At 42.6% G+C, this 14,613-nt stretch overlaps 1 protein-coding gene across 1 annotated transcript in view; it reads left to right on the top strand.

Moving 5' to 3' along the window:
* Nucleotides 1–14,613, top strand: part of itsn2b (intersectin 2b) — a 138,484-nt gene that overhangs the window by 41,617 nt on the left and 82,254 nt on the right. Inside the window, exons 7-11 of the mRNA XM_084308229.1 lie at nucleotides 503–614; nucleotides 2,921–3,054; nucleotides 11,711–11,774; nucleotides 12,350–12,487; nucleotides 13,312–13,400. Of these exons, the coding sequence (XP_084164355.1) occupies nucleotides 503–614; nucleotides 2,921–3,054; nucleotides 11,711–11,774; nucleotides 12,350–12,487; nucleotides 13,312–13,400 (537 nt within the window). The remainder of the gene's footprint in view (nucleotides 1–502; nucleotides 615–2,920; nucleotides 3,055–11,710; nucleotides 11,775–12,349; nucleotides 12,488–13,311; nucleotides 13,401–14,613) is intronic.

Below are 14,613 nucleotides of genomic sequence, written 5' to 3'. Positions count from 1 at the left end.
CTCCTGATATATCAGAATAATCTGGTCCCGGAGCCCGTTCCATGGTCACTGGACTTCCGTGTTGTTGTCCACGGAACCTGGATTGTTCTGTCATCATGTTTAGAACAGATTTTTAAGACCATGGACTCTACAAGTGACTCAGAACACTGGAACCGTTCAGCTGCTCACGCACAGCCAGACACCCATTTAACACCTGGGTAAAACAGAGTCCATTCTCTTCGGTTCAAATAACAAACTCAGCAAGACCGACATCTTCTCAGTTACAGTGGGTGACAATATTGTCACAAGGAAAGATGAAATTACCTACCTGGGTTCCATCCTAGAGGCTAATCTTTCCTGTGACAAAATGGCATCCAATGTAATCAAAAAAGTCAACCAAAGAACTAGATTCTTGTACCGGATCTCCTCTCTGGTAAACAAGAATACCCTGAAGACTCTGGCAGGAGCACTCATTCAAGTGCAGGGCTGTGTGGTAAATTTGTGTGTGTGTGTGTCTCTCCAGGCATCCCTCTCTCTGGCTCCTACAACTCCTCTCCATTAGGCTTCTCTTCCCCTTCTGCTGGTCCAATTGGAATCAACAAGGCCTCGTCACTGCTAGACCTGGGACCCAGCAGGTAACACACACACACACACACACACACACACACACACACACACACACACACACACACACACACTGCATACATCTTGTGTGATTGTGATCAGCTAGTAGGTGATGATCATTAATTATTACATGGCTTTGTTGAATACTCAATTCTGATTAGTAGACAAATATCCTCGTAATAATCATTTATAATAATTCTGAATAATGAATTAAAGGACAGGAAATCTAAAGGGGGCATATTATTATTATAATAATTGTTTCCCCTTTCCTTTAGTGTGTTTATAGAGGTGGGCTGCATGTAGAACGTCTGCAGAGTTACAAAGCCCAAAGTCCACGCAGCTCATTTGCATTTAAAGAGACAGGAGCCAAGATGGCCGTTTCAGGCTGGGTGAGCCCGAGGTGCTGCACCTGGTCTGTACAGCTGTAACGAGGTGCTTTCTGACCATAAAAACACGCAAATGTTTGTAAACAGACCTTGAAAATTTAAATATTAAACTGGGAAATAGGCATAAAAAAGTTAATGATAAAAAAAATTAAGTGCATTTCTCCATATATATATTCCTATGAATATGCAATGTTTTCTTGATTCTGAATGACATTTTGGCCATTCTCTGTTGTTTCCAATTCAAAGAAACAAGAACAGGATGAGGCAGCAGTCACTTTTGTAACTTGGGCCGGGATCGACTGAGCATTGTGCCATATTGGTTGGCAAGACGACGTCATGCGAATACTATGCATGTAAACTATAACTGTTGGGACATTGACCTGTACACTCCCCAGGATCGCAGAAAAGGAGGGACATGTGGGTCTTTGTCTCAGAGAACGCAGCCTGTAGAGGAGTTTAATAGAATGAAAGTCGTGGCCAAGTTTTACTGCTGCTGTATTGGAAGGCAGTTGTCGAAGAAGCTCTAATTATCCTATAAAACACCTCCATAATATACGTTTACAAGATGGCAATGGAATTTGCTGTTGATGTAATTCTCTCTTATGGTGTTAACACTTTCTATGCCGGGAAACGTCTTTAGACGTCATTCCCGGCCATGTTCAAGTTGCCGGAGGACGCTTTACGTCGTCCTTATATCAATATTTCAAAAATCTGCGATCGGATTCATATGTCCCCTCCGCTGGCCTGAGATCCACCAGCAGGACCCACTGAGCTCTCTGGCGGTTCAGGAGCGCCATCTTGTGGCCGATCGGCGCAATCGCTTAACAGGATGTGCCATAGAGGTTGTGCTAGACGTCCGTAGTACTTCCGGGCACTCGCTATAGGTCCCGGGACTCTGGCTCGTCACGCTACACAGTGATCGATTGCCAATAACTCAATAAACAACATGATTTGGACGTATATACCATTATACAAGCTGGAGATGGACCGGGTAAATTTACATCCCATAATGATAAGACTTCTACTCTACGATGATCGCCCAACGGCGCGCGGAGACTGGGGTGAGTTTCAGCGTGTAACGTTACCGTCTTCGATACTAACTGCTATTATCAACATTTGACCCACATTAGATGATTGGTATAACGCTGCCCACGGAATTATAAACTCCCCCTAGCCCATCCGGTCAACATCAGATGACGTGTAGTAACTTCTAGAAGTACGTCTAGTTGGAATTTTTTATATCGCGCTGATTGCCATAAAACTGTATTGCATCATCAATATAATGCATTTGGGGCTATAGATCACGTTCTGGAGAAAGCTGCAGAAAGAGATGAAAACATACTTTACTATGAATATGTGAATGAAAAAGTTTAACGTTGCTACACAATGAACAATACATATAGGACTTTGAATGGGCCCTAATAATGGCAATGTAGCAATAGAATTTAAAAAGTTATAGCCATGCAAAGAAGGGGTACTTCTCCATAGACAAATAGAGCCGGCAACCTATGGTATATCATGAATTTAACCCAAGGCAACCAAAGTGTTAAGTGTCTTGGTGCTTCAATTGCTCCAGATAAATGGTTTGTTTACATAACATAATGTTGTCTTTTTCAACATGGCTTCCAGTGGGAAAAGCGGGCATGTCTGTTATGCAAGTGATGGGTATTTGGTCTTGGAATGTTATTAGGACAAATAAGGTCCTGCCCTAACCCAACGTTAGTTTGTGTCGAATCGGAATAAAATGTCTAGTCTATTACATTTTGTTCTCTCTCGCTCTCTTGCACATAGACACACATGTGTCATAACTAGTTTCACAAGAATAGATCAATCACTAACGATATGCACATAGCATCTTTATTATTTTGTTTTATATGTTTTAAGTATTTTCTTTGTGTCTGTGTGTGTGTGTGTGTGTGTGTTTCTCCCAGTTTGCCATCGTCCTCCCTGTTGGCTGCTTCTCCTAAAGCAGTCCCCAGTGACTGGGCCATCCCACACGCCACCAGGCTCAAGTACAGACAGCAGTTCAACAGCCTGGACAAACAGATGACTGGATACCTCTCAGGTAGGGACCCTGTCTGGGTGTGGATGGGTAGTATTGGGGTGTTGCCGATATTGGAAGACATTTTCTCAATATACACCAGTTCATTGGGACAGCTTTTTCCAATGTGGACGGAGCCAGGGAAAACACAGAGCTTCAAGTTAGGGTTGGCTGGGTGAGAGTTATGGATATGTAACTTCAAGGTTCACCAGGAACTACGCAGTGCCAGACCCCGCCTGGTTGTGTGATGGCCACGCCTGACCCATGTACGTCAAACACAAGAACATCAGAGCTGTTCTCCAGAGATTATTTACTATTTCTTACTTTACTTACTTCTTACTTTACCAATGATATTGGGGGAGACAGTGGCTCAGGAGGTAGAGCAGTCGTCTGGTAGTCGGAAGGTTCCCGGTTCGATTCCCGCTCCTCCCCGGGCAGCGTGTTGAAGTGTCCTTGAGCAAGACACTTAACCCCTAATTGCTCCCGATGTGCAGGTTGGCACCTTGCATGGTTGCTTCCGCCATCGGTGTGTGAATGTGTGAGTGAATGGGTGAATGTGCGGAATTAAAATTGTAAAGCAGTGCTATATAAATGCACCATATACATATACATATATATATACATATATGGTGTTGATCGGTAGAGTCCATTCTCAGCACAATCCATGCTGTTCCTCTTGTTATGTAGCTCCGGATAGTTGGCCACAAACCAATGCAAAGTCAATGGCATCAAGCTCTTGTACAAGCTGACTGAGGCTCACAGTGTACATACAGTAGATTTGAGCCTAAGATCAACAGCATCATTGATAAGTAAGAAATGCTGCACAGGCACATGTTCTTGTGTGTGTGTGTGTGTGTACATTTTCGTGTGTGTACATTTTCGTGTGTGCACATTTTCGTGTGTGTGCACATTTTCGTGTGTGTGTGCACATGTTCTTGTGTGTGTGTGTGTGCACATGTTCTTGTGTGTGTGTGTGCACATGTTCTTGTGTGTGTGTGTGCACATGTTCTTGTGTGTGTGTGTGCACATGTTCTTGTGTGTGGTGTGCACATGTTCTTGCGTTTGTGTGTGTGCGTTAAGGCTGTCCCCGAAGCCTGTTTTTGGGATTTGAACTTCGTCAGGGTTTTTCCGAACGGATGTTCGAACCTTCGTTTTTAATCAAAAATAATTATTATCTTTTTTATACATTTTTATTTTTATAAATATCCTCAAACTAAATCCTCAATCTGAATAAAGTGATTAATCTGATTAAATTAGTCTTTATTTGTATTAAATCAACTTTCCAGCCCCAGACCCAGCCCAGGGAGAAGCCCCAGCCCAACTAAATCAATTAAATCAACTTTCTTTAATGAATATAACTCATCATTTCTTTTTTCCCGAACGTTTGGGCTCAGCCCTAGTGTGCGTGTGTTTGTGTGTGCACATGTTCTTGTGTGTGTGTGTGCACATTTTCTTGTGTGTGTGTGCACATGTTCTTGTGTCTGTGTGTGCACATGTTCTTGTGTTTGTGTGTGTGTGTTTGTGTGTGTGCATGATGTACATCACGTCACTGTCCAGCAGCAGAAACATGTGTGTTGTCTAGCTGGTCAGTTGGTCTTCTGGCTCTACTCAACCAGAAAGTTTGGTAGGCAACCTAATGTCAGGACATTTTGAGGAGAGGATAAACTTCGAGGGACATTTTTGAGGATGATCCAACTGACCGGCTGACAAACCGTGACCTATATAGCTGCTGTTTGCAGTTAAAATGTTTGTTTCCTGCTACTGTCTTGTCTGTATGTATGTATGGCAGGGCACTGAGATACTCCCTAAACATGCGTGTCCTGTGTGCGCATGTATGTGTCATGTCATGCCTCCACCTCGCCCAAAGTATGTGTGGAATGCAGCCATGGATGTGAGGCTTAAGTGAAGAAAGGTCATTGATGATTTTGTCTCTTGGGTGTGCTTCATTTCATGACCTTTACTTTCCTGTCGTAGAACCAGTCAAGCCAAGCACATGGTGCTCCTTACACACACACACACACACACACACACACACACACACACACACACACACACACACACACACACACACACACACACACACACACACACACACACACACACACACACACACACACACACACACACACACACACACACACACACACACACACACACACACACACACACACACACACAGAAGTGTAACATCTTCACTGCAAGACTAGTTCTTATGGCCATGATAGACTCTGAAGGCCTGTAGTGCTTCATTGCATTTTGAGTATCATTTAAGTTCCTTAAAATGGTCAAGTCCACACCTCTGGGTGTGGTGAAAATAACTTTGAATCATCAGACCTTTGACCTGATTTTGCAAATGGTTTGGAAAGCATTGAAGGGTTTTCAGGCAGGTGTGTACTGTGTACAGGGAAGGGTTGTGAAAACCTTATCCTCTCTCCATAACATCATGTCGGCTCGTACGTACTGCATGAAAACAATGCCATACTTCCAAACTCTAAATCTCATTTAGTTTATGTAGCTATGAAATTGTATCGCATGTACGTTTTGAATGAAGTTTATTTAATTTTTCAAGTTTTCAGCTCAGCTGGCCTTGAAGAAAGATTTATACTGATGGCAAATCTCACTGCATGTCTGCCTTGACAATATTGCTATTAGCAACATGGTGGTTGGTGATGAGCATTCCATGGTGTTGCACCTTGTACATTCATACAGTCACTCCATAGCTGAAAAAAATTCAATTAAATAAGACTTTAAAAAAAAGTATATATGGTGCTTAACACTTTGGATGCCACGCCTCCCCGTCTCAAAACCTTGTTGCGTGCCACCACCCACTTCAATGATAGCGCTCTCATATTTGCGAACGCATAAACTACATCTTAAATTATGGCTATGTGTCTAATCTGGCCGTCGCTTATCAATTACTTGTTTGCAGTCAACATTGTCGAAACTGATTGTTTTTCAATCGGTTCATTTCCGTTTTGTACCATTTTGAAAAACGCTTGTTTCTTGAAACTTCCAGAAGATTTCAGAAGATTCTGTGATAAACGCCCTTTACTGTAATACACAAAACACGTTGTAATTTTTCGGCCTATTTATGAATAGTTTTTCAAATAAACGCTAGATTATCGATAGTATATGTGTACTTATGCACGCTATAGAAGCGGGCTGAAAAATCGAATCTCTTATTTCCTGATCGCGCGCACACACACACACACACACACACACATAGGGCCCACGTTGATATCTCTGTGAAAAAAGCTCTTATTATCCTAAGACTGGTAAAATAGATTCCTTACCTCAGATCAGATGTTCTCCAAAAATATTATTCCAATTCCTGATCGCCATTCCAAATATCGATCGTGTTTATTGATCCAACGCTGGGTGGTCGAGACACAGATTCCACGCTGTTCTGATGGTCCAGAATGAATCCGATCGTCTCTGGTGACTTGTCTGAGAAGTAAAATGAGGAAGCAGGATTCCCCCCCCCCCCCCCATGCTTTTCATTCAGTCTAATCCAATGGGGTGCAGTACCACAGGGAGAGACGATAGTAGTGTTGTCACGATACTGGAATTTCGACTTCGATACGATACCTTGAAAAGTATCGATACTTCGATACCATTTCGATACCAAAAAAAATATATATATATTTATTTTTTTAACAAATTTAGCTTTAGTTGCTGGTTGATTCTCCTCAGCTTCTCTTTGGTACTATAAGAGAAGATAAATATAACACTTTTAAAACCCTTTGTTTATCTTTAGATCACACATTTAGGAGGGGGGTGGGAGAGAGGGGTGGGAGAGAGGGGTGGGAGAGGGGTGGGAGAGAGGGGTGGGAGAGAGGGAGGGGGAGAGAGGGAGGGGAGAGAGGGAGGGGAGAGAGGGAGGGGAGAGAGAGAGAGAGAGAGAAGGGAGAGAGAGAGAGAGGGAGAGAGAGAGAGAGAGAGAGAGGGAGAGAGAGGGAGAGAGAGGGAGAGAGAGAGAGAGAGGGAGAGAGAGGGAGAGAGAGAGAGAGAGGGAGAGAGAGAGAGAGAGAGAGAGAGAGAGAGAGAGAGAGAGAGAGAGAGAGAGAGAGAGAGAGAGAGAGAGAGAGAGAGAGAGAATATGCTCGGAGCATTTTAGTAACGTTACATTTGCAACAAGATTGCTGCTATTTAAACACTTCATGGAAACGGGGTAACGTTAACCTTATGTCGACTGTAGTATTGTATGACCTCGACATAACGTTAACGTTACTCCGTTTCCATGCAGTAATTATAAAAGTGGCCAGCTAAGCTAACAGAGCTAACGGCTAGCAGTAGCTAACGTTAGCTGAAAGCTGTAACGTTACTAACAACGAAATCAGCTGTTGATATTATGCGCCATCAGTAGACAACGTATCATGTATTAAACTAGAGTTAATGGTTTAATGCTTCAGTGACGTTGAAAGAGCAGCTGTCACGAACCTCTTTCATTTCTTTATGGAGAGATCCGCGTTGGCCACTGCTCTGTAACACCACTTGCAAATAGCATTGGTGCATCTTTAGCTTGTCCTTCGTTGTTTACTTCAAACCCGAAGTACCTCCAAACAGCACTTCTGCTGTTTTCTTTATCCACAAGCACAAGTTGCGGAGGCTCTGCATTTGCCATCTTCAGCTAAAATCTTTGTTTACAAACTGAAGACGGCTCTGTGACTCTGAGGGGGAGGGCTGGAGGAGCCGGAGGGGCAAGCGTGCTCTGAACAGCGAGTCAACAACTTGCGGTAGAACACTCGCCAGCTGGTACCGATACTGCAGAAAGTATCGGTATTTCGGGAAATGAGTATCGAAACCATTTTAAATATTCAGTATCGATATGTATCGATACTTCGATATTTTTGACAACACTAGACAATAGGGGGCTGTATTTTCCCAATGGAGCTCCGAGAGAGTTCCAGTGGTAACGGGAGGCTAGATTGATGAAATATGAATGGAAATCGCTAATAAATAATTAAAAAAAAAACAATTAAAAACGAGATTTCCCGTCCGTGGCACTCAATGGTCGGCATGAAATAACGAGAATTCTCGTCCGTGGCACTCAAAGTGTTAAAGGAACACACCAACTTTTGGGGAAATTTGCTTATTTGCCATCTACCCTGGAGTTAGACAAGCAGATACATACCCTTTTGTTCTCTGTGCATGCATTAGGCTTAACCCTTTCACTGCCACACTACCAAACGGTTAACCCTTTCACTGCAACAATACACAAATGGTTAACCCTTTCACTGCCACACAACAGCAGGTTAACCCTTTCACAGGTTAACCGTCAGTAGTGTGATAGTAAAGGGTTAACCTTCTGTAGTGTGGCAGTGAAAGGGTTAAGCAACAGCCGCACCGTTAGCTAATTTATGCAAATGACATGTCGTCAGCTTGTGACTGCAACTTGTTCCTGTTTGCGGACGACTCAGCCCTGCTGGTCTCTGACAAGAACAAGTTACAGGTTGAAAAAACCCTCAGCTCGGAACTAGGCAAAATCTGCATATGGCTCGCCGACAACAAACTATCATTACACATGGGCAAAACAGAGTCCATTCTCTTCGGTTCAAATAACAAACTCAGCAAAACCGACGGCTTCTCAGTTACAGTGGGTGACAATATTGTCACAAGGAAAGATGAAATTACCTACCTGGGTTCCATCCTAGAGGCTAATCTTTCCTGTGACAAAATGGCATCCAATGTAATAATTTGTACAATAAAGACCAAGCATGGCTTTGTCAGTATTCCAATGTACAGCCCCACCCAACCCCACCCCACCTACCCAACCTCCTCCAATGTACAGTTTCTATGTCAAATGTATGTCAGTATTCACAAAAGTCCAATGTCCAGTGCCCCCCCCCCCTACCCAACCCCCCCCCCCCCCCCCACACACCTCCAATGTACAGCCCCACCCCACCTACCCAACCTCCCCCAATGCACAGTTTCTATGTCAAATGTATATACACTCTTTTTCTGAATTTTTTTAGTATCACAAACAGTACTGTATTTGAAAATCTGGTATGTCATAAATGTATAGATGTAGCAGTACTGTCTATCTGTATGTCGTGTGTGTCATATGATGAATTGAAAATGGGGGACCCTGATGGAAACCAGACGAAAGTCTTTCTCAGGTCTGCATCCTCTTAACAATTGTATGTATTGAGCTGTACTGTACTGTACCCATTCTGCAATCTGTTAATAAACTTTTCAATCAATCAATCAATAGCCTAGCTTAGCGTCATTCACTGGAAGTAGGTGTGCCAGTGTAGCCTAGTTCCCAACAGTCACGAAATACACTCCAAATACAACTCCAAAACGTTCCTGTAAACATGTTCTGACCTGTGTATTTACCACGTGGAGAAAACATTTATAATAATTAGACATTTTCGTTTTCTAACTAGATATATACTGGGAATTATTTTTTGCCGAACCACTGTTGCCTGGGCGCAGTGATTTCATCACCTCAAAAGCCCTGTTGCTTTTTGAAAAACAGGGCTTTTGAGGTGATGAAATCACTGCGCCCAGGCAGCAATGGTTCGGCAAAAAAGAATTCCCAGTATATAACTGTTTTGAAAATGAAAATGTCAAGTTTATTTTTTCTCCATGTGGTAAATACACCGGTCACAACATGTTTACAGGAATGTTTTGGAGTGTATTTCGTGACTGTTGGGAACTAGGCTACACTGGCACACCTACTTCCAGTGAATGATGCTAAGCTAGGCTAATGGCGCGGCTGTTCCCTAAGCCTAATGCATGCACAGAGAAGAAAAGGGTATGTATCTGCTTGTCAAACTCCAGGGTGTAGATGGCAAATAAGCTAATATCCCCAAAAATTGGCATGTTCCTTTAAGTCACGCACATGTACACACACACACACACCATACTGTAATTTTGCCCATTTGAACTGGTTTGATGACATTCTTTTGTATCCGTCTTTGCAGTTCACAGATAAGGATGTGACAGTATGTGTGTAGATGTCGTCATTATATTATTATGATTATTATTGGGTAATTTATTATGGAGGGAAAAGACACGTAGGCATTTTACCATTTAAATTGGTTTCACTAGTAACCATGATTACTAGTGAAATTGGTAAATTGCTCTCCTACTCATGGGCTGCACTTTGACGCTGCAGTCCTGGGATCATGCCAGGGCGCGTCTATTCGAATACCAACCGGTTCATGCTTCCACGTTCTGCTAATCTGATTGCCCACTGCCGTTTCTGGTGCGATCTGATTGGCCACTGCCGTTTCTGGTGCGATCTGATTGGCCACGGGTCGGGCGTTTCTGGTCATGTGACATGTGCGCCCACTGCGCCCAATCGCGCGACGCGCCCATTTCCGCCTCGAACAGCATGCAAACGACCTAGTTTATCACTGGTTAAGCTTAGGCGACTCTGTCGAAGTTGGTTAAGGTTAGAGTTTGGAATCAGGGCTGGCGTTCCATCGCCCTGCTCTAAGACAAACTCTAACCGTAACCAACTTCGAAAGAGCTCCTAAGCTTAACCGGCGAAATTACTTGCCGTCACACGATTGGTGCGACCAGAAACAGCAGTGGCCAATCAGAGCGCAAAACGCGAACGCGGAAGCATGAACCGGTTGGTATTCAAATAGACGCTGCCAGGACACGTAGATTAACCCACGTAGGACCCGCCCACACAGTCATCCACTGCAGCTGTCCGTCCACCATTGTTTTCCTTAATTTCCAATGAGAAGCATCCGTTTGTGGGACAGGGCTAGGGTTGGGTACCGTTCACATTTGAACCGACACCGGTACCAGTTGTTGGGATTCTGTATCGGTATCCAACGGTACCTATTTTGGTACTTAATTCTCTCTGTAATAACAAAAAAAGTATTTCAGTTGTAAAAATAAGTAAACTTCTAAATTTCAACATTTTGTTATTTATTGTGGTAACACAAAATAAATCGCACGATCATGTATTATGTTTTAAATATCAACATTATCTGGCCATCCTCAGTAAATATTATCAAACTCTTTGTGGCCGATACCGATAACCGATATTAATATTGCTGTTCTGGCCGATACCGATATTTACCGATGTCGATATCTCTGTATAGAAAACAATTTTTTATGATAATCAAATAAAGAGCTATTTTCCATTTTATTTTATTTTTTATTTTGTAACTTATTTTCAGAAATTACTGATATTTTTAAACTATTTAAGGCCAAAACATGTAAAAATAAAAAAAATAAAAATAATTAAATTAATTTTTTATATCGGCCCTATTTTGATATCGGACCGATACCGATGTGTAAAAAAACTGCCATATCGGCCGATATTATGTCGGCGGCCGATATATCGTGCATCACTACTTAAAAGTACAGAGTTCGGTACCCAACCCTCGACGGTTCAGAGAGGATGCACTTTTGGAACTGACTGATATGTCGCCGTCCGTATGCTGTTTCTGCAAATGCACAATGACATTAACTAGGTTGTAAATCAAATCAAACCGACAGACGGCAATACCTTTCTTCTGTTTTATCTGTTTAGTGATGATCAGTGTGGCCACTCCCTTAATGAGTAGATATAGAGAATAAATAGATTTACCTTGCAATGAAATCAAAGCTTTGTGTCTCTCTCTTTCTCTCTCGCTCACTCGCTCACACTCTCGCTCTCTCTCGCTCTCTCTCTCTCGCTCTCCCTCGCTCTCTCTCGTTCTCTCTCTCTCAGGCCTACAGGTGAGGGATGCCATGGTAACTACAATGCTTACTCGGTCACAGCTGGGGTCCATCTGGTAAGCACCATTTTTATTGTGTGTATCTTTCTGTGTGTGTGTGTGTGTGTGTGTGTGTGTGTGTGTGTGTGTGTGTGTGTGTGTGTGTGTGTGTGTGTGTGTGTGTGTGTGTGCGTGCATGTTATTTTAGGTTGTCACTTGTCAGATCCTGTTTGAGGGTCATGGTTGTGTTTGGCAGAGGAAAATGTATCAACATTATGTGGTTTATAGGTGTTCCTTCTCTTTATCACTTCTGTTTTTATTTTAGCTAAACAGATGCTTGAGGGAAGCATTGATTGTGGCTACTGCTATAGTTTTGCAATTTAAACCCTCTCATAGCACTCTTTTTTTTAAAACACAGCACAGGTTTTTATTAAACGTAAAATATTTACTTCTGAGGTCTGAGCTATTTTGTGATTGTGACCCAGCACAGACTCTGGGCCCTTTAGAGGGATCTTCAATTATTGATTTTTTACATGATATGAAAGTACAGCTCTTCTTACACTCCTGCCCTCTCCTCCTCTCTTCTCTTCTCCTCTCCCCCTAACCTGTCCTCTTCTCTTCTCTTCTATTTTCTCTCCTCTCCTCTCCTCTAGGAATCTGGCTGATGTAGATAAAGATGGGAAGCTGAAAGCAGATGAGTTTATACTGGCCATGCATCTAGTGGAATCTGCAAAGAGTGGACAAGAACTACCAGCAACACTGCCTACTGACCTGATACCTCCATCACAAAGGTATGCACGCACGCACGCACGCACGCACGCACGCACGCACACACACACACACACCCCCCCCCCATAGGCATATCCTCCACTGTAGCAGTCCGTTTGACACATGTGCCCAAAACATAATACACTAAATGTTTGAATTGAAGCATTAGGGATGGGAATCGAGAATCGGAATCGATTGGGAACCGGTTCCTAATTGTCCGATTCCTGGAATCGCATGCCTCCGTGACTATCGATTCCTCTTATCGATCCCATGTTTTTCCGACAGTTGCGCATTTAAAAACAATAACGTTAGCGCCACGCATGTTGCTAACGAATTCTCTTTTGCAATAACGACCTGTTGAATGCAACTACAGTTCAATAGATAAAATTTGTTCTCAAATGCATAATTTTTTTAAAGTGTATAGTTAATAAATCTTTTACAGTTTTTGTATTTTTCTGACATGGGGGCTCAACAATACATGATAAATGACAATCAGAAATGTCAAGTTGCATGTTGTTATTCTAACCAGCTTAGTTCTGTTGCATTTCCAATTTTATTTATTTAAATTATAAATGTATCAGGAATCGATAAGGGAATCGACAAAGAATCGGATTGATAAGCAGAATCGATAATGGAATCGTATCGATAAAATCTGATCAATTCCCATCCCTATTGGGCTGTCTAATCAGTCATTTGTTAGTCAACCATTAGTCATATTTTAAGCACCAATATGTGACTTTTTTAACTTATAAAACACTGTCTTACTCTAGTGTTTACAAACATTACCCGCGTAAACAAACATTCCTTATTACTTACTTACTTTTGTGTGTCTGTGTGTGTATTCCAGGGGTGCAATGAATGGGTCCACTTCCAACCTTTATGCTGCGATGACTGATGACTTGGACATAGAGCCTCCACAGAAGACCAAGACCAACAGTATGTAGTTCACTAGTTAACCAACCATCATAATAATAATGGAATGGATGTGTAAAGCCCAAAGCAGACGGAAGGCGAGCGAAGTCACCTGACAATGCGATCAGTTGTCACTCAACAACAATCGCTTAGCACACCACACGCGACCGACGAATGCACTCATTTGAAATTTTTAACAATTTCATTCACTGTCATTTGCAGTGTTTGTGTAGTGCTTTTAGTCATTTTCGGACATCACTGTGACTATACATGTAAAACCTAATTGATACAAATATTGTTGTATTTATTATCATTATAATTATTTAATTCCGAGGATGTCTGTAAAATCTACGTTATTATAGCAATCGCCATGATTTCTCCCAAAAGAACACAGGCGGGCGCACACCAGTCAGTCCGATGACTGCCTTTCAGAGTTCGTCAATCCAAATCCAAGGTCGGACAGTCAATAAGCATCATGAATATTCGAGCTGCGTAATCATCAGCGGGGTGCCATGGCTTAAAAAAATCGGTCACCTGGCTAAAATCGCCCGCCGTGTGCATTGGACTTTAAGTCTCAATTCCTGAAGCCAATACGCTGAAACCATGACAGACGAGAGGTTTTTGTTGCTGGGATTGAAAGGCCCTTTGAAAGGTCTTTTATTTTTAGACTGTGTGACCCTACAATACAACGAGCAGACAGAGGTTTGTTTCATGACGGTAGCGCAACGTCCTAATCAACAAGTTCCACAGCACGACAGACACACTGGGTACAAGGTGACAACACCACCTCGCATACGGTGCAGTGCACAGAGACCGCACCACAAACAACAAAGCATGATACGTATCACTCTCCGTACGGTACATCTAATACTATGTATACGTCAAACAACAGACGGAAGACTGTACTTATCTTTCTCCATATGTTTAGTATTATGTATATAAAATGATATACGGTAGATTATATCACTCTCCATACATTTAGTTCATATAGTGTGGCTGTGGAGGGAGGTCTAGTGAGTACTGCTTTATACCAGTGTACCATGAGGTAATTATACTACCCAAACACAAGACGAACCTCCGCACCATGGGTGACCGGGCCTTCTGCTCAGCTGCTCCTCGGCTGTGGAATGCCCTCCCCGACCATCTAAGAGCACCACAGTCCATTGAGGCTTTCAAACGGGGACTAAAAACATTTATTTTTAACAAGGCATTTGCCTAAATGGACCTACTGATGCCT

The sequence above is a fragment of the Notolepis coatsorum genome (assembly GCF_963971535.1).
Source record: "Notolepis coatsorum genome assembly, chromosome: 2".
NCBI lineage: Eukaryota > Metazoa > Chordata > Actinopteri > Aulopiformes > Paralepididae > Notolepis > Notolepis coatsorum.
This window is presented reverse-complemented; position numbering and strand designations above follow the sequence as displayed.